Source organism: Bidens hawaiensis, unplaced genomic scaffold (genome assembly GCF_021521415.1).
Source record: "Bidens hawaiensis isolate Kalapana, Puna unplaced genomic scaffold, B.hawaiensis_p1.1 tig00041608_1, whole genome shotgun sequence".
Lineage (NCBI taxonomy): Eukaryota > Viridiplantae > Streptophyta > Magnoliopsida > Asterales > Asteraceae > Bidens > Bidens hawaiensis.
In genome coordinates, this window is record NW_027497346.1 from 124,550 (window position 1) to 149,718 (window position 25,169).

A 25,169-nucleotide genomic window follows, 5' to 3' on the forward strand; every position below is an offset into this window, starting at 1 on the left:
TGACAATTAGGTTTGCTTCTCTTAGGTACCATAACATTGATTCAGAGAACTCGACTTTAAAGACATTTACATGTTAAAATTACACCAGATTAGCTCAGCTTCACCATGAATCCACCTTGGGTTTTGTTTCTCAACACTGTTATTCATATGTCTAAGTTCCACTTATTTTTATATGCTTTACATAAATTTTAGTTACTTGTAACTGTCCTGGTGATGCGATCTGGCTATGCCATGTAGTTGTTATATTGACTTCTGGTGTTGACTCCTAATCTTTTATATAACAATTCATGGTCTTTCTATTATAGCATGTCAAGTACGTCTATACCAAGGCAGGTTTACCTCCTCGCTTCCTTGAACCCGTACCAAGGAAACTGGACCATTAAAGTGCGTCTCACAGCTAAAGGTCCCATGCGTCACTACAACAACACACGCGGTGAAGGCTATGTTTTTAGTGTCGAGCTAACTGACGACGACGTAAGTTTCCGTTATCTCAATCCTCATTATATATTATTACAAACATATGGAGATTATAACAAATATAATTATAGGGTACTCAAATTCAAGCAACCATGTTTAACACCGCTGCAAGGAAGTTTTTTGAAGTATTCGATCTGGGGAAAGTTTACTACATATCGAGCGGATACTTAAAAAGGGCTAACAAAACATACAATTGTGTAGACAATGATTATGAAATGACCTTGAATGAAAATTCACAAGTGGAGGAGGCAGTTAACGAACCAGTTTTAATCCCGGAAACAAAGTTCAACTTTGTCCCAATTGATCAACTAGGCCAATATCTACATAAAAAAGAACTGATTGGTATTAAACTTTTAGTATATCTTTGTATCTTCATATAATTACAATTTGAAATCTTTAATTTATTAAGTAAATATGTTCCTTTACTTACAATTTTACCTCTTTCAATTATTAAGTGCAGATGTTATTGGTTTCATACAACATGTATCATCATCTATGAGCATCCGAAGGAAAGTTGATAACGAGATCGTTCCAAAACGTGACATAACTATAGCCGATGACACGTAACACCACTTTTATAAGCCGCTTTACCATTTATATCCCCTTTTATACGTGCGTCGGTTTGCTTGTTGATCTTTCAGGATAAAGTCAGTAATTGTATCTTTGTGGGCCCCCCTTGCCACCGGCATTGGTAACAAACTGCTGGACATGTTTGATGCCTCACCCATTGTTGCAATCAAATCGTTAAGAGTATCTGGTTTTGGAGGTAATCTATAAAGCCAACCTATGTACATCTTAAATGCACATGCTTACATACCATGTTTAATTACGTCTTGCTTATTTGTTGTTGATTATTTGCTTTAGGTATAACATTGTCAACAATCACCAACACTATCATCGACATAAACCCAAACAGCCCTGAGTCACATAAACTAAAAACATGGTATGGTTCAGAAGGAAGCACCACGAAATTTGAATATGTGGGGTCCACTTTCAAAACCGGGCTTATAAATGATGCCCCGTCGTTGTACTCTGATCGCGTGGGACTTGACTACATAACCAACAACCTGTCTTTGGGTGAAGCAAAGGTATTAGCTTCCGACAACCTATCACCTAAAATGTCACAAGTAACAATAATGACATCCAACATCTTACCAAGTTTTACTTATTATGTTAGCCTAACAGTTACATTTGTCTTGTAGCCTGTATATTACACTACACGTGCATGCATGAGTTTCATCAAGACTAACCAATCCATGTATTATCACGCCTGCAAAACTTGCAACAAAAAACTTACTAATAATGTTGGTTCCGGTTACTCATGTGAAATGTGCAAAACAACACAAACCGACTCTAACTTGAGGTGTATGCAACTATAATGATTTTGACGACTACTAATCATGGCCATGACATGTACATAATTGGTTGATATTACAGGTATGTTGTGTCAGCCAAGTTCTCAGACACCAATGGTGAAGCTTGGATGTCTCTTTTTGCTGACGAGGCACAAACCATAATAGGCTGCTCTGCTACTGAACTTGATAACATGAAGTCAAAGGTAAATCCTAAAAAAACTAAAACAACCGCTATTTTAGCAACATATTGTCCAATCAATACTGCTAACCGATTCGAACATTTAATAATATGATCTCCTTACACAAACTTATTTCATTAATATTCAGATTTTATGTTAGTTCAGTTTTGTACGATACAATACTGAATAGTTATATTGGATTTCTTATTTATCAATATGCTAAAATGATGAAGACATAGATCTGCACTACTCTTCTGCATATTGGCATGTGTTATATATATATTTTTTAAATACAGTTGGTTTTCCTGTTATGTAATTTGAATAATTAATACTGTTTAAATATCACTTTTCTAAATTTTGTTACCATTGCAAACAGTTATTAATAATTATAACAACCAAGTCAGATTTTATTAGTGACTATAGCATCTTATTTGTTAACACGCCATATCACATGCTTGGGTGACTATTAGGCACACATTCAGGTTTCTAATTCACCTTTCAACTGCTTATAGGACGATGGAGGCGCTTATCAAACACAGCTTAAGAAAGCAACATGGGTCCCACATGTTTTTCGTTTGATGGTCGCACCACAGGAGTACAATAATGACAAAAGACAGAGGATTACTGTGAAGATTGTTAGCCCGGTTGATTATGCGGCTGAATCTAAGTTCCTGCTGGATGATATATCTTCAACGCAATCTTGATACACATTTGTTTGTGCATTTGCGTTTTAGAAAACGAAATCGTAAGATGCTGGTCCTACTTTTGTTACCATCTATCGTTATTTTTTATTTCAAATGCTTGTTACCTAGCTTATAGAAGGACGTTTACCAGCAATTTGCATGGTTTTTATTTAATAGAAACTCATCTGTTACATAAAAAAATTGTTTCCAAAAGGAGTATTAAGTAGCCGACTTGCACTTTAACTTATTCGAGAATGGTTAGAAACTCGAATTAAGTCAATCCCAAACCATAACTGATTTAATTAGGTCCACCCAAACTTGACATAATTACTTTAACTAAGCCCACTTGCACGAGTTGCACTTTAACTTATTCGAGAACGAGTTTTTAAAAACTCAAATAAGGGCAAACCTAAGCCAATAGTAATTTAATAAAGGAACTTCTCTCAAACTTCACAAACTGAATTTAACTAAGCCTGCTTGTATATTATTTGTATAACTGTCACAAGTTTTGTTTCTATGTAACATAAATATTATTATATACAAAATTATGTTATGATAACTAAACAGGTAAAAATAGTGAGCTGATATATGATCGGCTCAAGTTATGGGGAAACGAAATTGAACGAACCAATAAATGTTGTATTCAAACGAAACATGCCAAGATATGGCATTTTAGGGTGAAACGGGCCAAAAGCTGGTGTATTAAAATGAAACAGGTCAGATCATAGTGAATGGAAACGAAAATGGTCAACATATAGTTAACTGGTATATAAATGAGTCTATATATGGTGTATTAAATTGAAATGGGTCAATATATGAGCGGGTCAAAATACGAGTAAACTAAATTAAACGGATCAAAATACGTTGTATTAAAATAGAACATGCAAAACTATGTAATTTTAAGATGAAACGCACCAAAATATGGTGTATTAAAATGAGACAGATCAAAACATAGTGAATTAAAACGAAAAGCTTCAAAATATAGTTAACTGATATATAACGAGTTGAAATATGGTGTATAAAAATGAAACGGATCAAAAAGATATCGAATTGGTGATAAGCAATCCAGATAGTGAATTAAAATTAAACAGGTCCAACTAGGCGCTTTAATTGATTCTGTTCAAACTGCTCATCATATAGTCAAACGGGCCATCAGGTTTCCCAGTTCATTGATGTGTTCTGCTGTTGTTAATCTTAGTTGTCATCATATAGTTGTAACTGTCCTTTTAAGTCTTTATATGTTTTACACAAATTTTAGTTGTCATTATTTGTAACAAAATTTTTTGTGATTTAGATATATTATTTTGGATACATGATACAATGCTGATGATGCGTTTTGGTTATGCCATGTTATTGTTATATTGACTTCTATTGTTGACTCTTAATCTTTTATATAGTAATAATTCATGGTCTTTTACTCTTTATATGTTGTTTCCTACATCTGAGTCTGTTTTATTTTGTTTTGGTTATCTGTTTCATTTTCATACTTAACGAGTACTTTTTTCAAAATTACATACTAGCCAATTTATAAAGGATCAATACCCATGACATATGTGTGATTCACATACCTTGAAACTTTTTTTTTAATTTCGAAAATAACATAACCTTACTGTTTTTTTTAAAAAACATAAAATATGTGATGTTATATTGTTATATCCTCTTGGTATGTATTTGTGTTTGTTCAGGTAAAGGTTTTTGTGACAAATGCTGAATTGAAGGCTCCAATCAAGCCGGCTGTTACAAGGAGTCAAGCTGACCAATTGAATGTTACCTTCCTACATCATTGTGCAATCAAGGCTCCATAAAATCAATTTTCTGTTATGAACAACCCATTAATATGCAATTCCCATTAATATGCAATTGAATGTTATTCAAAGATGGAAATCAATTGAACAGTTTGCAGTCACACCTTTCTTATAAGTATACCCACTGTTTGCAGTCAAGCTCCACACCCCCTTCCAACGATCTCACGAAAGCAGCTCCTATTTTCTTTAAGTATATTCGGTTAAATTGCATGTATGATGTTGTTGATTTGAAATAAATATAGCCTCCGCTCAGCATAAGGTTTGATTGTTTTTTTGTTGCTAACCGACAAATACTCGGCTCCAATGTTAGGTATTTCACTTTTAAATTGGGTAAAATTGTGCTTAATTGGTGGATAATTAGTTATAATTTTCATAGGTTTTCATTGTTGCCTTCATACTTTGATTCACTTTGTATGTGGTTGGATAAACAATATCTTAGGAAGCCGAGTGCTTTTTGTTGTAGTTATAGTGTTGCAATTTGCAGCATTTAGATGGGCAGTTTCAATGTCTTTGTGCAGATGTTGACATAAGATGTTACATAATACTTAACTACTGCCTTCTCAAATCAAAAATTATTTCATGCATTATTTCAAAACTCATAACACATAGTTTTCAGACAAAACAAACCTATTTTACATATTCATTGTCACCGTTTTTAGTAATTTTCTGATGTGATATTCAATCGCCTTTCTTTATTCGATATTTAAGTAACACTTACCATAGTAATTGGATATATTAAAATACACTTGGGGTTGTATTGTCACCAACCATTGTTACATCCCCTTTTGTTTCTCTTTTGTTGTTCATACGCTGCCTCTATGTGCACAGTTCTAGGGACCCATCCGACCATGCCTGACTTAACAGCAGAACTCATTGTCTTTTGCATACTGTCTTGCCTCTCGGCAAAGGATGTTGCTACCTGTAAGAGCGTGTGCAAGCAATGGCATGCTCTACTATCAACACCTGAGTTTCAAACGACTCACTGCTCCCGTTCGTCGCTTCCAGATAATCAACGAACATTGTTAGCTCGTGATTTTAACTGCGCCATTTACATAATGGACTTCCAAACTATTGACTATGTGCTAGACAGTATCATACCATACCCATTCGGACAGAACACTACAAACGTAGCTATACTAGGGCATTTGGATGGTTTGCTATGTGTTTGTTTATGCGACACCAAAGAGTTGTTCCTTTGGAACCCGACGACTGCTGCATACAAATGTTTAGCCACCACTAATGGCCAAGGGTTGTATGAAGACATTGCAGATGCGGTTGGCTTTTACAGTGTCCCGTCTAACGACTACAACGTACTACATGTAAAACGAGCATCCGGCATCCTTTCAGCCCATATTTACTCCAGGCATTCCGGAAGATGGAGAAACTTACACTTCCAATGCGATAATGAATACGCAAAGCACGATTACTATTGGTCACGTGGAACTGTATGTGGCAACAACTTGTACCACGGTTTGCGAATGCTGGGTTGTTGGTACAAATGTGGTTATTGGTTTTGATACGACAACGGAGCAGGTCATCGAGTTACCCTTCCCTACGGTCCCACCATCAGGAATTTTCCAAGGCATTCTGTCAACCGTTCACAATTCCTTTCATATGCTTCTTACAACCGGCATGCAAGAGATGACGCTTCAACTTTGGTCACTCCAAGGGGAACACTGGGTCCCAAAATTCTCATGTCCACCAATCCCTCCAATACCCTTATCGGTGTGGGTAAACATTACACACTACATGACAACTGGAAGGTGGTTTGCTATGAGTGGGGAAAGGAAGCTTCCCGTTTCTACCCAGTGAGTTGGTTTCGCGGACATATCGGAGCGGTGTTTGTTCATACAATTGTCTCACCAGCTATTTGATTTGCATCTGTTGCTTCTTGTCAGTGGGTTGTCATGTGATTTTATTAGGCTATCAATGTTTTGCTTCCACACACTGGCCTGAAAACATGTTAGCATGAAACATATGTCATCTCTTTAATGTTACTTTGATTTAATAAACATGATATTGATAAATCTTTACCGTCATCGAGTGACTGCAATGCCACGTGACAGTATACTATGACACTATATTCAAACGATAAAACCATAAATGACAAACAAGATAATAAGCATATATGGAATTTATTACTATTTTATTGGCCTGAAATCATTTTACTCCGCCTTTCTGCTACAAACTTTATCAACACTTCCTAATTTGTCATTACTGAAATTGCATTAGGTTGCTGCATTTGATTAGACGCAAAACGTGCTATGTTATATTTGATGTTTTCACATATGTATACCTTTTGACAGATGTTCAATTGATAGTTTTAAATGCCATTAGGAGATTGAACTTCAAGCCTTGATATACATGGTTTTTATATTGTAAAAAAAGAGATTAGGTAAACATTTAAGGATACTAATATTACTTTGTTTGGTGCTTCACGTTTCTTTTTCCATACTATCCTATTAAAAGTATGATTCTCATGTGTATTGGTGCACCACTTTGAAGTTTATCAATATCGTTGAATATTTGTAATTTCGTAGGTTTTATAAAACTTCACCATCAGCGGCAAAAAAAGGACTACGATCCAAATCAGGACACACGGAACCACTCAAAATGAGTAGCCGGTATAAAAGAGATAACCCTGACCCAAACCGTGCACGTGAGTTACGTAGTCAGCGTAACAAGAGATATCATGCTTCACTTAGGTTGAGGAACCAATTGTGCCCCACCGGAGTAGGCGAAACAAGCGGACCATCAACGCCTCTGGTTACTCCAAGCCAAATGGATGCCCCCCACCAGAACAACAAGGTTAGTACTTCCCTAAACAACAACCGCTATAATCACTTTATGCTATCGACGATATTGCTAACCACACCAAATTACTTAGGCGACCAGCAAACAACACAACCACTTCAGTGTCAGCAGCAATGTGTTACTCATGAACCACGAGAAAAATCTGTTACCTACACCACCCATCCAGCCACCTACCCTGGCAATGCAACTACTGATGCACTGCCAACATTTGCCACACTTAACACTCTGAATCCACTCCAATCGGCAGCTATTGGAGAAGGTTGTTTTCCCGTACATATCAACAATACATACAATAAACTTACCTGGATCTAACTTTTAACTCACTTTACAGGGATTGAAAACAGTGACCCGTACAACTTTGTGTATGACGGTGTACCCGCAGCCCATCGTCTACTAAAGGACCAAACTCCTTGCAGCCATTGTGGCGCGAAGCTTCTACAGTTTGAGTTCCCAACATTTTGTTACATGAATGGGAAAACGTTGTTGGCAGAAATGTTGATACCACCTGAACTACACACGTTATTCACCTCCCAATATGACATTGGCAAGGTTTTTAGGGAAAACATCCGGGCTTACAACACAAACTTTGCTTTCGCATCAATGGGCGTGTCGTTGCATGAGACGGTGAACAACATGAGAGCCAGAGTGTACACCTTCCGTGCACATAAGGGGATATACCACCACGTTGACCAACTGGTTTCTCGTGACGGAACACCCAGGTACTTACAGTTGTATTTCTATGACCCTGACACGGAGCTTCGTCATCGGCTGGAATGGCCAAATCTGGATCCACAATCACGGAAATGCTAACACGTGCCCTTTCCGCGAATCCATACGCCCTTACTTTTCGAAGGCTCTCAGAGTTGGGCCCCCTTGACAATTACAGGGTCACTTTAAATGCTTCAGTAGAGCTGGACCAGCGTGTTTACAACCGTCCCACGACATCAGAGGTCGCTGGTATTTGGGTAGAAGGAAATGATGACATAACGGCGTTTAATAGAAGCATCGTCGTCTACAGCAGGCCTGACTACAAACAGCAAATTCAACCTCACTTCGGTTGCTACGACCCACTGTCGTACCCCCCTATTCTTCCCAAATGGAGAGTCGGGATGGCATCCGCGCATACCCCATCATGGAATGGCCCTTACGGAAACACCCATCAATGTCGGGCACCTGTATGACGACACAGAAGGTACATGAATATCCTCGCACACCCGCACACAACGAAACATGTATCACTTATAAAATACCATATACTCACTTTTTACATTCCGTTACGCAAAAACACCCGAAAACGGCAATAGGAACACAGTTACTATGAGAGAATACTACTCCTACAAATTCCAGATCCGTCCAGTTGAAAATGCCATCCTGCTAGGCGGCAGATTGACGCAACAGTTTACAGTGGACGTATACATCAAATTGGAGACGTCACGTTTACAATTCTGTCAACACAACCAAACACGAATAAGAGTCGATTTGTACCAAGGAATTGTTGATTGCGTCAATGCTCGGGACGTGCGCCCAACACAGGTTGGCAAGCGAATTGTGCTACCCGCGTCTTTCATCGGTGGACCTCGAGACATGCGTTGCAGGTACCTCGACGCAATGACATTGGTACAAGACGACGGAAAACCTGATATTTTCCTCACCATGACATGTAACCCACACTGGCCAGAAATATGCGACAACTTAAAGCTAGGACAGACGGCCCAAGATCGTCCAGACCTCGTTTCCCGTGTGTTTCGTGCTAAACTCGAGGATCTTAAAGAACAACTTTTCAAAAAACACGTCCTTGGTGCAATCAAGGACCACGTCCACGTAATCGAATTCCAAAAACGTGGCCTGCCGCATGCACATTTTCTACTTGTAATGTACCCACACCACAAAATCCATACCCCGGACCAATATGACACATTTGTCTGTGCCGAAATCCCTGACCCACAAACGCATCCAGTCTTACATAACCTTGTGGTAGCACATATGATGCATGGACCCTGTGGCCACCTAAAACCAACTAGTCACTGCATGGAAGGTGAGAAAAAAAAGTGTCGGTCTCGGTACCCAAAATAATTTAATGAAAATACAACCAAAGGGGAAGACGCGTATCCATTGTATAGAAGAAGGAACATGGGGATGCAAGTACAAGTTAGAAACAGCACGCTAGACAATAGATGGGTTGTCCCATATAATCCTAAACTCCTGATGATGTTCAACTCCCATATGAATGTTGAAATCTGCTCAAGTATCAAATCAGTTAAATACCTAGACAAATACGTCTACAAGGGACACGACAAGCAAGTTATACAAATAGACCCAGATGCCCGTGACGTTGTGATCAATTAAATCAAACGCTATCAAGACGCCCGGTACGTCTCGGCCCCCGAAGCATTGTGGCGTACATTTTCCTTCCCCCTTTCCCAAATCCACCCACCAATTTTAGCGTTGCAATTACACCTCCCAAATAATCACATGGTCAGGTTTACTAACAATGACAAAATGTCAGACGTTGTAGCACGAGAGAGGGAGAAGAAAACAATGCTCACGGCCTTTTTTGAGAAAAACCAATCTGACACGTCGTCCAGGGCCTATTTGTACAGAGATTTCCCAAAGTTCTTCACATGGAATGGTAGATTAGGGCGTTGGAATCGTCGTACAAGAAAGACACAAAGAGGACGAATTGTCTCAGCAAACCCTGCAGAAGGCGAACGCTACTACTTAAGGCTGCTTCTTACGCATGTTCGGGGCCCTACCTCATTCGATGACCTTCGCACTGTTAACGGTGTTCAACACACAACATTTCGCAAAGCGGCTCTTGAAATGGAATTAATCGATGACGACACAACCCTATCACAGTGCCTAGCAGAAGGGCTGTTTTCAACTTTCCAAGGGCCATACGACGATTATTTGCAATCATTTTGAAATTCTGCCGGCCAGGAGATGTCCGTCAACTATGGACGACCCACTATGACAATTTGTCTGAAGACCATCGCCAAAACTCCTAAACAACTCTCACATTCAGGATATGGTTGTAAACGAAATTGGTAACTTCTTGCATTCAATGGGGAAAACACTGCAACAGTACGACCTACCACGCATTATGCATCCAATGAACTTCCAAACAACCGTATAACGTGAAATACAAGAAGAGTACAGTATAGTTGTAGACCCGTCGCACCTTCAGGCTCAACACTCCTTAAACTCAGACCACAAATACATATTCGACAAAATTATGAGTCACGTCAATAGTGATATGCCTGGGTATACTTCGTCGATGGGCCTGGTGGAACTGGGAAAACTTTCTTATATAAGGCATTGCTAGCTGAAGTTCGCTCACGCGGCCTACTGGCACTTGCGACAGCCTCCTCGGGCGCCGCAACGAATAACATGCCAGGCGGAAGAACGGCACAATCAAGATTCAACATCCAAATACACTTAGATACCAACTCCACATGTAACATACCAATGCAAACCGGGACCGCTGCGCTAATTAGGTTAGCTAGACTAATCATTTGGGATGAGGCGTCCATGGCCAATCGACAAGGGATAGAAGCAGTACACCGCACAATGCAAGACATTATGGGTAGCACCCTCCCATTCGGTGGAAAATTAATGCTAATGGGTGGTGATTTCAGACAGGTGTTATCCGTCGTTAAGCGTGCCACTAGAGCACAGATCGTAAACGCTAGCTTCCGAATGTCTCCTTTGTGGTCTTCAACAGAGAAACTTTGTCTTTCTATAAATATGAGGGCGCTTAGTGATCAATGGTTTTCAGAATTCCTTTTACGAGTCGGAGACAGAACTGAGGAAACCACGAACAGCAACTTTATCAAAATCCCCGATGCCATGGCCGTACCATTCACCACAAATGATAATTCTATAAGAGACCTAATCAACATCATCTTCCCCTCACTTGACAGCAACGCACACTCGCCAGACTACATTAGCTCCAGAGCAATCTTAACAACCCGAAATGATAGTGTCGACAAGGTAAACGATTACATGATCGACATTTTCAATGGTGATGAGCGCGTCTACTATAGTTTTGATGAAACTGAAGATGACCACCACCACCTATACCCAATTGAATTTTTAAACTCACTAAATGTTGGTGGATTACCCCCACATAAGTTGTGCTTGAAAATAGGATGCCCGGTTATTTTGTTACAAAACCTAAACCCGTTTGATGGGCTATGCAATGGCACAAGACTGGTCTGCAAGGGATTCCAGCCAAATGCAATTGACGCTGAAATAGCTGTAGGCGTGCATGCTGGCAAAAGAGTTCTCCTCCCAAGAATCCCTCTAAGCCTCTCAGAGGAAGACATGTTTCCCTTCAAGCTAATAAGAAGACAATTCCCAATTAGACTGAGCTTTTCCAGGACGATAAATAAAGCCCAGGGTCAAACTATTCCCCACGTCGGTATTTACCTACCAGAACCGGTGTTCTGTCATGGTCAGCTATATGTGGCATTGTCAAGAGGCACATCAATGGAAAACACAAAAGTATTGGTGCACCCATCCAAAAAGATCACAGCAACAGGCGTTTTCACCAATAACGTTGTCTATCGAGAGATCCTCCTAGACCAATGACATGTGAACACATACTACCGACATGTATAAAAAGTTTCTAACTTTTTTTTAATAAATATTTTGAATTTGTTTATACATCTGTTAATATTGCATATATTTTGCAGCATCAACCAGCTACAGATTAATTAAAGAGGGGATTTCACATTTATTATTGGTTCAAACATCCAGACTGAATTTTAACTTCATTTTTTGAGTTTCTTTATTTTTATAACTTTTGGTTTTATATATACCAAATCAATATACTGTTTATATATTTCCTATGCATGTTTGTTGTAAGATTATTTTTTTCTACATTATGTTGCTTCGAGATATAAAAATACCTCGTGTACAGGCCTAGGTCAACCTGACCTTGGCAGGCCCATTTTGCCTCACACTTATAGAAAGACCTGTTTCGCCCCAAACCCATTCTTTAAAATTAAAGATGGGGCACCAACCAACAGCTGAAGTAGAAAATACAACGTACGGGGTGATTAGAAGCTTAAAGAAATGTAATACTTTCTTTGACCTCATGGTATTACTTTATAGGGAAGTAGTTACTTTATTTTATTTTATTTTTTTTTTGGCTTTTTTGTTAAGTTTAATTTATGTTATATTACATTTTATTCTTTATCAGCAGGTATATTTGCCACGTCGTTAAGAATATGTGATTTTGGAGGTAATCCAGAAATAGAACCACATCTTAAATTCACATGTTATAAACCATGTTTAATTGCTTATTTGTTGTTGATTAATTGCTTTAGGTATACATTGTCAACAATCACCAAAACCATCATCGACATTAACTTAATCAACCCTGAGTCACAGAAACTAAAAACATGGTATGGTTCAGAAGGAAGCGTCTTGAACTTTGAAGTCGTGGGGTCTACTTTCAGACCTTGGCTTAGAAATGATGCCCCGTCGATGTACTCTGATCGCGTGGGACTTCACTATATAACCAACAACCTGTCTTTGGGTGAAGCAAAGGTATTAGTTTCCAACAACCTATCACCTAAATTATCACAAGTAATAATAATGTCATCCAACATCATAACAACTTTGACTTATTATGTTAGCCTAACAATGACATTTGTCTTGCAGCCTGTATATTACACTACACGTGCATGTATGAGTTTCATCAAGATTGATCAAGCCATGCATTATCGCGCCTCCAAAATTTGCAACAACAAACTTATGGATAATGTTGGTTCTGCTTACTCATGTGAAATGTGCAAAAAAACACAAACTTACTCTAAATTGAGGTGTGTGAAACTATGAAAATTTTGACGATTACTAATCATGGCCATCATGTCTATACAATTGGTTGATATTGCAGGTATGTTGTGTCAGCCAAGTTCTCAGACACCAATGGTGATGTCTCTTTTTGCTGATGAGGCAGAAACCATAATAGGGTGCTTGCTCCTTACCTTTACCAAAGGTAAATCCTAAATTAACTAAATAAACACTACTTTAAATAAACTACAAATACAAGAAGTTTATCTGAACAACCCATGCAAAATGTGCACAAAAATTGCATCACGCCATATCACATGCTTGGCTGACCATTAGGCCCGCATTCATGTTTCTAACGCACCTTTCAAATGTTTATAGGATGATGGAAATGCTTATCAAACACAACTTAAGAAAGCAACATGGGTCCCACACGTTTTCCGTTTATGGTTGCACCACGGGAGTACAATAATGATAAAACACAGAGGATTAATGTAAAAATTGATAGTCTTTGATAATGCGGTTGAATCTAAGTTCCTGCTGGATGATATATCTTCAACGCAGTCTTGGGAAATACCTCTATGTGCATTTACATTTTAAAAAATTAAATCGTAAGAATCTGGTCCTACTTTTATTATCATCTTTCATTATTTTTTATTTCATATGTTTTTTAGCTAGCTAATAGAAAGATGTTTCCACGCAACTTGCATGGTTTTTATTTAATAGAAACTCATCTGTTAGTTATTTCTTATTTCATATGTTTTTTAACTAGCTTATAGAAAGATGTTTCCACGTATATTGCATGCTTTTTATTTAATAGAAACTCATCTGTTACATAAAAATGAGTGGCAAGTAGGAGTCTGAAGTAGTTGAGTTGAACTTTAACTTATTCGAGATCGACTTCTTAGAAACTCGAATAAGCCAAACCTAAGTCTTAACTAATTTAATAAAGGAACCCAACTCAAACTTCACATAATGAATTCATCTAAGCCCACCTGCACGAGTTGCACTTTAACTTTTTCGAGAATGAGTTGTTAAAAACTCGAATAAAGGCAAGCCTAAACCATAACTAATTTAATAAACGAACTTCACTCAAACTTCATATACTGAATTTAACTAATCCCACTTGCCTATTACTTGTATAACTGTCATAAGTTTTATATAAAAATTATTATATAAAAAATTAAGATACGATAACTAAACAGGTCAAAATAGTTAGCTGATATATGAACGGGTCAAGTTACGGTGAAATGAAATTAAACGGGCCAAAAATTGCTGTATTAAAATGAAACGAGCCAAAATATGGCATTTTAGGATGAAACGGGCCAAATTCTGGCGTACTACTATGAAATAGGTTAGACCATAGTGAATTAAAACAAAAAAGGGTCAAAAATTAGTTAACTGATATATACACGAGTCCAGACATATTAAAATGAAATGGGCCAATTATATGAGCAGGTCAAAGTACGTGGAAACGAAATTAAACGGGTAAATATACGTTGTATTAAATGAAACTGGCTCTCATTTTTAGATGAAACGGTCCAAAATCTGGTGTATTAGAATGAGACAGATCAAAACATAGTGAATTAAAATGAAAGGAGTCAAAATTGCACTTTAAGTAATTGGAGAACAAATTGAAGCCTAAACCATAACTAATTTAATAAAGGAACTTCACTAAAAATTCACATACTGAATTTAACTAAGCCCACTTGCCTATTATTTGTATAACTGTCATAACTTTTGTTTGTATGTAATATCAATATTATTATATAAAAAATTATGATACAATAACTAAACAGGTCAAAAGAGTCAGCTGATATATGAACGGGTCAAGTTACAGTTATACGAAATTAAACGGGCTAAAAAATGTTGTATTAAAATGAAACGTGCCAAGAGATGGCATTTTAGGATGAAACGGGCAAAAATGTGTTGTATTAAAATGAAATAGGTCAGAAATTTAAATATGACTATATAAAAAATTTGATACAATATCTAAAAAGGTCAAAATAGTGACCTGATATATGAACGGGTCAAGTTCAAGTGATAATTAAGCAGGCCAAAAAATGTTGTATTAAAATGAAGCGTTACAAAATATGGCATTTTAGGATTAAAATGGCCAAAATCTGGTGTATTAAAATGAAACAAAATTAAAATCATTTCAAGTGTACATACATATTAAAACTTACAAATTAGTCATAATGATTTTAGAACTTGTTGGTACCAATTCAATCTGGTAGAAGCTCAGCTTGGACGAGTTTAAACTCAAGTAGTGTATAAGTTACTTAATAAAGACCTTGATTCTTTTGTAAGTATACAAAATAGAACTATGGGTGAGTAAAAACTGATTAATCCAACTGAAAACGAAAAAACTTACCAAACCAAAACAACCGACCAAAAATAATAAGCGATGATCCAGTTAACTATGTTTTCATTGAAAATCCGCCTCTATCCAAAACTGAACCAAATCAGACTTTAAAACTATCCGAACTACATAATCGAACCACACCAAACTTGTTTGAATATTGTTGCTGAATTTATGGCCCAAAAGTTTCATATGTAAAATCATTAATAAATGGTTGATAAAAATCTATAAAAGTTTATGTGCAAAATCATTATTTTAGACTCAAACATTTTAACCTCAAAAGTAAATCCAATAACCCACCCATAAACAAACCGAACACTACAAAAATTCAAAAACCTAAAACAATACTCTGAACCAAACCCGTTTTTAAAATCAATAACAAAAGCGTTGAATTTGGTTCGGTTTGAACCCAAAACCTACTAAACTGGCCTATGCACACTGCTTAATTATAATGTTTATAATTATAATAAAGGACTCAAAATATGGTGTACTAAAATGAAACGGGTTAAAACATAATGAATTAGTGATAAGTAGTTTAGGTAATGAATTTAAATTAAACAGCTCCAAATAGGCGCTTGAAGTGAATCTGGTCAAACGGGTCAAAATATAGTCTAACGGGTGAATTCTAGCAGCAGCCTCTTATTGAACAACTGGGATTCCTTCAGGTGAATTCTACCAGCTGCCTCTTAATGAATTTTTATGCATTTCAATATTTGCCAAACAGTTACATGTTTTATTGCATCATATTATTAATAGTATCTTAAAAGTCGTTTTTAAGATGCTAATCAACTGAAACTGATCATTTGAATGTTATTAACAGCCTCCCTACACACATCATTGTGCAATCAACCATCATCTCCATGTTCCAATCAATTAATTGTTATTGAACACCCATTAAACATTATTAACTGTCATGACGAGCCGTTACAACCTGTCTACTATATAATACCTATAACCCAACTTCCAGCCATAGGTTCCAACACCACAACCATTGCATCACGAAAGCAGGTATGTTTTCATTCCATCCACTTTTATTTACATATATACTTTTTTTATCCTTTTAACTATGTTACATGTATACTTCTACTACTTCATGCATGTTATCCTCACTTGCTTACTACTTATTTCTACATGTTACTAGCTTACCACTACTGATCAATCTTGCATTCCATAACACCTACGTCAGTTAACTTCAACTCACTGAAGGATCTTTATTAAAATTGCTTTTAATTTCAGATTTTTTCACTCAGCATTTTTATAAAACTAATGCTCATCTAAATGACTTATATACAAAACCTCTTGATGTAGATACAAATCTCCATGGAAGGCATGCATAAAAGTGCAAAAACATGTACCAAAGCTAACTACGCACCCGGTCCAACTTCGATTGACAATCTCCACATAGAACTATTGGTGTACGACATATTAGTAAGACTTGAACCTAAGTGTGTTGTCCAATGTAAGACCGTGTGCAAACAATGGAACGAGTTACTGTCATCAAAACAATTTACCGCAACACATTGTCGCTACTTTCAAAGAAGTTATAACCAAAAAATTATAGTTCTCAGACCGTGGCACACCATAGTCTACCCCCTTACTTCACCATACCCAGATCCTATGTCAAACATTGTCGTTCCACTACCAGGCGACGCAAATCCTCATGAAGTAAACATTCTTACAACTCTTAATGGCCTTATATGTTTATGTTCTCGCAATACTAAAAAATTAGTCATCTGGAACCCCTAACAAGCGCATACACAATTCTACCTACCACAACCACTAGAGGCATTTTCAACACACGATCTGACACTGTTGGAATGTACTTACAATATACAAATGAATATACCGTCCTACATGTAATATGCAACTATGAGAAAACAAAATTATACAAGTACTCCACAGAAGTAGGGAAATGGAAAAAAGTTGGAACCCTAAACGAATACCGACTGCGAACAAAGGGCCATCAATGGAAAAACGGAGTATTCAATAATGGAGTTCTGTACTTTGTTGTGGAACCCACATATTTAACGCAACGTGTTTGGTTGTTGGCTTTTGATACTTACACGGAGAAATTGAGTAAAACAACCTTACCAAAGCTTCCAACAAAGCCCTCGGATGTACATTTGCTTGTCATTCACAATGACCTTCACATGTTTGTTACTCACGGTTTCCCGCATTGGACCGTAGATTTATGGAAGATGGCATCTCATACATGGACAAAAGTATGGGTATTCCCACAAATAAGCCCTCTGCTAATAGGGATGACCATAACATACATCACCACAACCGGCAGGTTTATGGTCGTATCAGATGATGGATTTACTAATGAGATAGACACAACTATGAATGGCGACGACTCGTATTATCCTTTGTTGTACTATCAAGGAAAACAAGCCATTATTTATACAGAGACTCTAGCAACCCCATAATGATTTAATTTCCATGCAAACTTTGAGTTTCTACCTTTATCATCCCCGTTATTATTAAAATTTTGCAAACTTACAATTTTGTGTTTTCAAATCATCCTTGTTTTTTTCATTTCTTTTTGGTTTAGATGTTTTACGTGGTTTAGTGATGCATGAAATGGATTTGTTTATCTTACCTAGCACATAATTTACCATACTTCTCCTAATACATCGCATTCAGATCTTTAATTATATACGACCTACATGAAAATTAAAAAAATATATTCATCACATAATACGAGATATTCATAGTGAACCCACAGCAATGCGCGAGTACTTGATTATCAAAAGGAGGTTGTTTATGTATATAGAGAAGTTCCCACTGATAATGCCACCAACCCTATCTGATCAAGGTGATTCTCACATGAGATAAAAGAGTGCTAGATTTAACTAAGAATAAGATTAGTAGTCAGGATGTAATAAATTATGTTACATAAACAAATCAATTGTGCGCATTTATTGTCACCATACCTGTTTAATTAGTGAAGCCCAACAACACAAATAGAGTTTTTAGTAGTTTTAGTTTTGTGATGTGATATTCAATCCCTTTGCTTTATTTCATATTTAACCGGCTACAATTAACTAAGAATAAGATTAGTAGTTAAGATGTAGAAACTTACACAAGTTTGGAGGTCTAAATCCAGGTTTCATTTCCCTTCTTCTGAACTATATATGGGATTTTTACTATTGTTCTCCTTACTAGCTTTTCATATAGTTGGAACGAGCCAATCATTACACCTCCACTCGGCTAAATTTCACAACGCAAAAACATATCTTTATGATAACATGTTATTATTACTTCTAAAATGCATTTTTTGTCCAGTTATGCTACACACTAAATCATATACAGTCGACGTAGGGGGGGGCCACTAATGGATGGAATTAGCGTGTTACACACAAGCATACGCACTATACAATTAAACTACTATATCTATTTTAAGATGGGCATAATACATTGGCTTGGCTGATAGTACACAACCAAAGTTAACTTGCCACGCCGAATCCAACTAACCCAAATTTAAACTAACATCCGTTGCCACGCCTAATCCAACTAAACTCCTTTATAACATGATATAGTTATGCCTTGTTCATAGTTAACTACTTATATCCAATTCTAATCACAATAACTCTGTTTCTTATTCAACTATATAAATCATTTGTTCACTTACACCAGTCATGCCCTCGCCACAGACCTAAACAGTTACTGACTAAATTCTCTATTCCTCACCAACGCACCGCAAACCGACCTCATACCGAACACATCCCCATTGCTTCCCCGCTGCAACGCGTGGGCCCATTGCGTCCCCGCTGCAACGCGCGGGCACTCCTAATAGTATATATATATATATACATATTATATATATATATATACTATAATTATGATCAAATTTATAAAGTCATTTAATCAACGAGAAGTCTCAATATTAATGTTGGATATTAATAAAATAATTGTTGATGTAATAAATAAATATACTCTTATAATACATACATACATATATATATATACACGAAAACTTGTATCGAAACTAGCCAACACAGAACGTTTAACTTTTATGACATCGGTATAAATAAAATATTGTTTATTTGATATTTAATATTAATTATAATACTTTACACATCATTCAAAAATTAAATAACAACAATATAAAAAAATAAATACCAAAACTATGGACTGGCCGGACTCGAACCCGCGACCTCAGTGGCATACTGGATTGAACACACACACACACCAGCCATGTGTGCTGGTGTGTCAGTTTTTTAAGATTTAGAAACGGTTTATTATATACAGAACATGAAAACTCCCAAATTGATCATAAACCCTAGAAGACATAATTGATCAATCCGTTTGATGTTTATTAGATTAAAGTTAGGGTTAATGTATAACGAGGTTAGATGAACTAAATCTGTGCTTCAATTACCTCGAACGATGACAAATCAAGGGAGAACGACCACCTTGTATTTCCGCGGCTAGAATGGGATTGAACAGCGGTTTACAACCAAAAGCAATGCAATTAAATTCAGGGTTTTTGTTCGCCGAGTTACAAGGAAGGTGCTGATGCGAGGAATCGCATTATAATCAATCTAAGTTATATAATTGATTTTAAGTTATGACGGTTTATTGAATAAATCAATCCGCGCTATAGTTGATCTTGTTTCTTAATTAGTTATGTCGGTTCGGCCGCAAATGGTAAGGATAATCACTAGCATGATTTAAGTCAAGATTACAACGAAAATTGTGGTTCAAGCAATATAAACGAGTCCACGGGTTTGGTTATACGGGTCTTGGATCATGGGTTAACGAATCTGGTTAATGGGTTATAAGGTTTTTATACAGAAATTGCAATATAGTCCTTATAGGTTGGAGATGGGAACAATAAGGGGTTAAAGTTTATGTTTGGGCTAAAAATGTATATCTTTCAAAGTTAAATATATATATATATATATTAAATAAATATAATAATAAATATAAATCCTATATTATTTTCTCGATAAACGCGAAACTTTTTAGTGATAAATTTCATGAAATTAAAACGGGTCGGGTTAAAAGATATAAATTTGTTCGTTGGAAAACCCGAGTTGTTACACTTTTATTTAGGGCTTACACGTTAAGATATTTACACGCTTAACCAAGATCTTAATCTTTCAACCCACCAAATTCAAGGTGAGTTTACATACCCCTTTTTCATATTTTATATATTTTCGGGGTCGCATGTATACTTTATGTACTATTCGAGTTTTATTATAACATCTGTTCAAAACACAATTCAATTTATATTTATGTGTGATTATTTCATGCTCTATGATTATGCTCTATGTGCTTTAGTGTTTATTTTATTGTTGGACGGTTTGGCCTCATCCTTATCTATCCTTGTCTAGTATGATTATAAATTTACCCAAGTACGTTGATTTTCTATCAATAGGAGTGGGTCCACATTTATTTAATTGTTTACATTTCTTAAGAATTGTAATGCTTATCATTAACATATGAATTGCGATTTTATCTATATATATCTAAACTTAAACTTATGTATTCTCACTTATATTCGTGTTGACAAACTATATTTTTATGCATGCTGCAGGTTTAAGTATTTGATGTTATAAAGATTGAAGATAGTTAGTTTGGCTTTAGGATATCTGTTCAAAATATAAAGGTATGATGTATTTGATTCCTTTAATTATTGTAATTGTGTGCTTGTTCTAGTGTTAACGAATTAAATAATTATTGTCTCTTTAATTAGTGTCTTTTAAACTACTGTCCAATCAATACGTTATTCCCCGGCATGTTCTGCCGCTTTGGTTGGGGTGTGACTAAAATGGTTCACAAAAATGAGAAGTGTGAAAAGCCATAATTGATTTACATATGTCAACTGGGACCAAAGTGGGAAGGAGATAAAAGTAATAGCGCATTGTTTCTGTCTTCACATTCATTACACATGTCAATTCCCGCTATCATTTTAAAACCTTATAACGTTTTCATATGAATTTTTTTTCTTAAAAATATGTCACCATAAAAATGTCTTTTTGGAAAGATAATTTGTGACCCTCTAATTATTATCAATTATTGTTAGTTGTAAAGCCCCGATCCCGGTGCCCTACATTGGGTATTGGATTTACTCATAAACACAGTTCTAAATATCAGGGTGAATGAAAACTTTCGTGGAAATATAAAGCATTAACCATTTTTACAAATCATTCAATTCTTCTCCTTAAACATTACAAATTGTCTTAACATAAAACATAACCATAAAAGCATAACATCCTTCTTTCTTCATATGCCAACCACTTTAGTTCACTGTCATGTGTCCTGCCTCAAGTCAACTGTCTCATTCTACTAACCTGCGTGCATATTAAAAGTCAGTTACATTGAGTGGGTTATAGTTTGATAAGTCGCGGGCTATATCTGTCACACCCCAACCTAAGGCGGAAATGCCGGGGCGTGATCCGATTGCTCACAGCTCGAAAATACTATCATAATATAAATGACAATATCTAATTAATTATTTTATTCAAAGAATACACACATTATCCAAATACAACAAACAATTTAAATGTATAAATATTATCTCAAATCATGATTATCTTGATTATATCTTAAGGCCTTGTCTACGTGTCCAACTTCAATCTGCAATACAAACAACCTGCATATGCGTAGAAAATGGAGTTTGTCAACAACACATGTTGAGTGAGATGATCACCAATTTTGACACAACAAATAATATATATCTATATATATATATATCTGATAGATAATTGATAAATGATAAGTGATAAATGCGCAAACCAACCATGTGATAGTAATCAATCAAATCATAACAAACATGTATATAACCAAATCGCAACCAAAGACTTGATAGTGTGCCAATGAATCGTTGCCAAGCGAATCGGGCATTGATTACACTGACTGAGATTGTCGGTTTACCTTCGCCAAGTGAATCGGCCTCCGGTTACTAAGACGGTCGTATGATCATGCTAATGAGAATCCACGACTTGATAGAATCTAAACACACTTAAATAAGTAGCAATTAACAAATAGCATTTAATTGATACAACACATAGTGATCATGTTTGCGATTGTTTGATATATATATATATATATATATATATATATATATGATAGAAAATATGAATAAGTACGCATATGTCCCCAAAACGTTTGAAAACAGTGTATAAAAAGGGGAATGATCAAACTCACCTTAGATTAATGACAAGCGATTAATAAATGCGATTAACGAGCTATGAATAAGCGAGTCGTCCACTACACGTCAAATGTTATGAATAGTTCAGAATTTGAGATTTTAGGATATGATAATATAAGTAAAACCGAACTTTTTGCCGCTGGAATCAATCTAAACGGACGTCTAGAACTCAAGTTAATTTTGTTTTAAGATTTAAGCGAGCTGGTACTGACCAGAATCCGAACAGAGATTCGGAAGTCGGGTTTTGGTCATTAGCCTTAAAATTTTGTTACGAGAATAAAAGTCTTCTGGACCGAACATTGAATCCGAACAGAAGTATGAGAAAATGTTAAGTCAAACTAGTTGACTATTTTGCCCTCTAACGAGTTTTAAATGAATTGACCAGTCAAACACCCTTCAACCACTGAAATTGATTGAAGGTTATTGACTAGGGAATATATATGAATGATTCTATATTTACAACTTACCCAGAAAGTGAAAGGATCAACAGATACGATGAGTCAAAAGTCAGTGCATAAACAAAGTCAAGTGAATAAGCGTGTTTCTTCAACAATAATGCAAAAACCGAAGCGTATTAAGAGAGACAGAAGGTAGGAAGGATGGAGGAGCTTCTCTAGGGTCCATGTAAAGTTTTGTAGTAGGAAATTATGATGTGTTTATGTAGAGATTACAAAAACAAACCATATTTAGTATATTTACTTGTTTTGGAAACCGAATAAGAGTTTAATGATCAAATCGATGAAATAAGTTGTAGATTTCGTGCATGATCAGTAATTTATGAATATGGACTTGTATTTAAGTTATAATCCTTTTCTTGGACCTTAATTTACTCGATTTACGCAAAAAATAAGCGATTTGGATGCTAAAAACAAATTAGGAAACAAAATAAGCTATTTAATGAGAAAATCTAGTACAATAACTAACAAAATTTGGCTTGGACACCAAGAAAACGAAATTGGACCAGCTATAACATTTCTTGGAGTTTAAGTTTCGTTAATTTAATCAAAAATAGGAAAGAATTGGCAAAACTAGTCCCTGTAGTTCCCGAAAATGCGATTTTTAGCCCTTTTAAGCGATTTTAAAAGTTTCTAAGGGCTATTTGGCATGATTAAAAGTTATGGAATTATAAAATAAGTTAAACCAAGTTAAATACCAATAAATACAATTTTTAAATAGTTCTAAAGAACCAAATTACGTTCCCGAATCGGTTGAAACAAATACGAAATATCCGAGATGTTACAGTCTCCCCTACTTTAGGGAATTTCGTCCCGAAATTAAGGAAAACCAAATCATCGTCGTTTTGAAAATAATTAAATTTTTAGGAAAAATATCAAAACATATAATTTCTAATAACCGAAGTAACGCTTTGAATGACAATCTGATAAGGGCACTTATATATAGGATGTATCAGCGGCGTATCCCCCATGTCCTTATCATCTCAACATTCGTACCGTTACCCAAGCTATCTTAGGTTCTAAATCATGACACACAGTTGTATGCGTTATGATTTCCATGCGAGGACTTGGATAATTATGTTCCAGACCATAATTACTCTTATCATCGAATGGTCCGCATAACTCGTTTCATCATGTGGGTTATAAAACATTTAAAAACCATCATTTTGAAAGAAACAAACGTTTTGATAATTTTAAATATAACTTAAGAGATACCTAAATGTTCGAGTTGGATTATTAAAACCGTGAAATTTCTAAAACATCTTTTACAGCAAAGTTATGAATTTCGGAGATTAAAATGGATTTCTTGAAACAGATATTTGAAATGAATTATGATGATCGAGAATAAGCTAAGAGTGGAATATGAAGTTAACCGTGATAGATAAATGAACTTGATTCATGAGATAATATGCGCAAAAGTTAAATTTATAACAATTCTTAAGATAGTTAATAACATGTGGAATCTTTAAATATCATATTCATTAGAATGAAATTCTTAAGATCGAGAGTATAAGTTTAAACGAAGATTTTGGTGAGTCGAGTTTGATTAGTTCGAGAACTTATGGGATTTAAAGAGAAGTTAATATAACGTTATAGTTTTTCAAGTTGGTAATTTTGAGATTAGATTAATTCGATTAAGATATTCTAAAATATTATAATAGTTAGTAATTAATAATTTAAATATTAATGATAATGCAAAAATATACATATTTGAATTAAATTGTAAATAGATTAAACTGAGAAGCGGATATTCCCGAATCACCGATATAATCCTATTCTAATTAAATCTTTAAAATTAGATAAAATATAAAGTAGGTAATTGAAGATATTATATTAGATTAAATTGTGAATTCGTGAATTCTTTCTTTTGCACAAAATCTTTATAAATAGTAGGAAATAAGTAAATTAAATTATCGATGATTTATTATGAAAAATTTAAATAAATAATGAATATCAAATTAATAGTGGAGATGAGAATGAGATATGAAATATTATAATAAAATAATCACGAGGCTAGAAATGCATGAAACACCATGACTATTCTAACACTACGAATTTATCATTAAGATGTTTTAAAATTT

General features: G+C 35.6%; 3 protein-coding genes across 3 annotated transcripts; all 3 read left to right on the forward strand.

Annotated features, from left to right (window-relative positions):
- The first annotated feature begins 306 nt into the window (after positions 1–306).
- Positions 307–2,715, forward strand: LOC143592968 (replication protein A 70 kDa DNA-binding subunit B-like). The gene is made up of 8 exons (XM_077072739.1): positions 307–474; positions 549–819; positions 938–1,040; positions 1,119–1,243; positions 1,342–1,565; positions 1,680–1,840; positions 1,915–2,035; positions 2,524–2,715. Exons 1-8 carry the CDS (start codon positions 307–309, stop codon positions 2,713–2,715), a joined length of 1,365 nt encoding a protein of 454 aa, XP_076928854.1.
- A 5,915-nt stretch (positions 2,716–8,630) lies between these two features.
- LOC143592969 (uncharacterized) lies at positions 8,631–10,235 on the forward strand. Its single transcript, XM_077072740.1, has 2 exons — positions 8,631–9,348; positions 9,820–10,235. Exons 1-2 carry the CDS (start codon positions 8,631–8,633, stop codon positions 10,233–10,235), a joined length of 1,134 nt encoding a protein of 377 aa, XP_076928855.1.
- A 543-nt stretch (positions 10,236–10,778) lies between these two features.
- Positions 10,779–11,903, forward strand: LOC143592971 (uncharacterized). Its single transcript, XM_077072741.1, has one exon. It carries the CDS (start codon positions 10,779–10,781, stop codon positions 11,901–11,903), a length of 1,125 nt encoding a protein of 374 aa, XP_076928856.1.
- Positions 11,904–25,169: the final 13,266 nt, after the last annotated feature.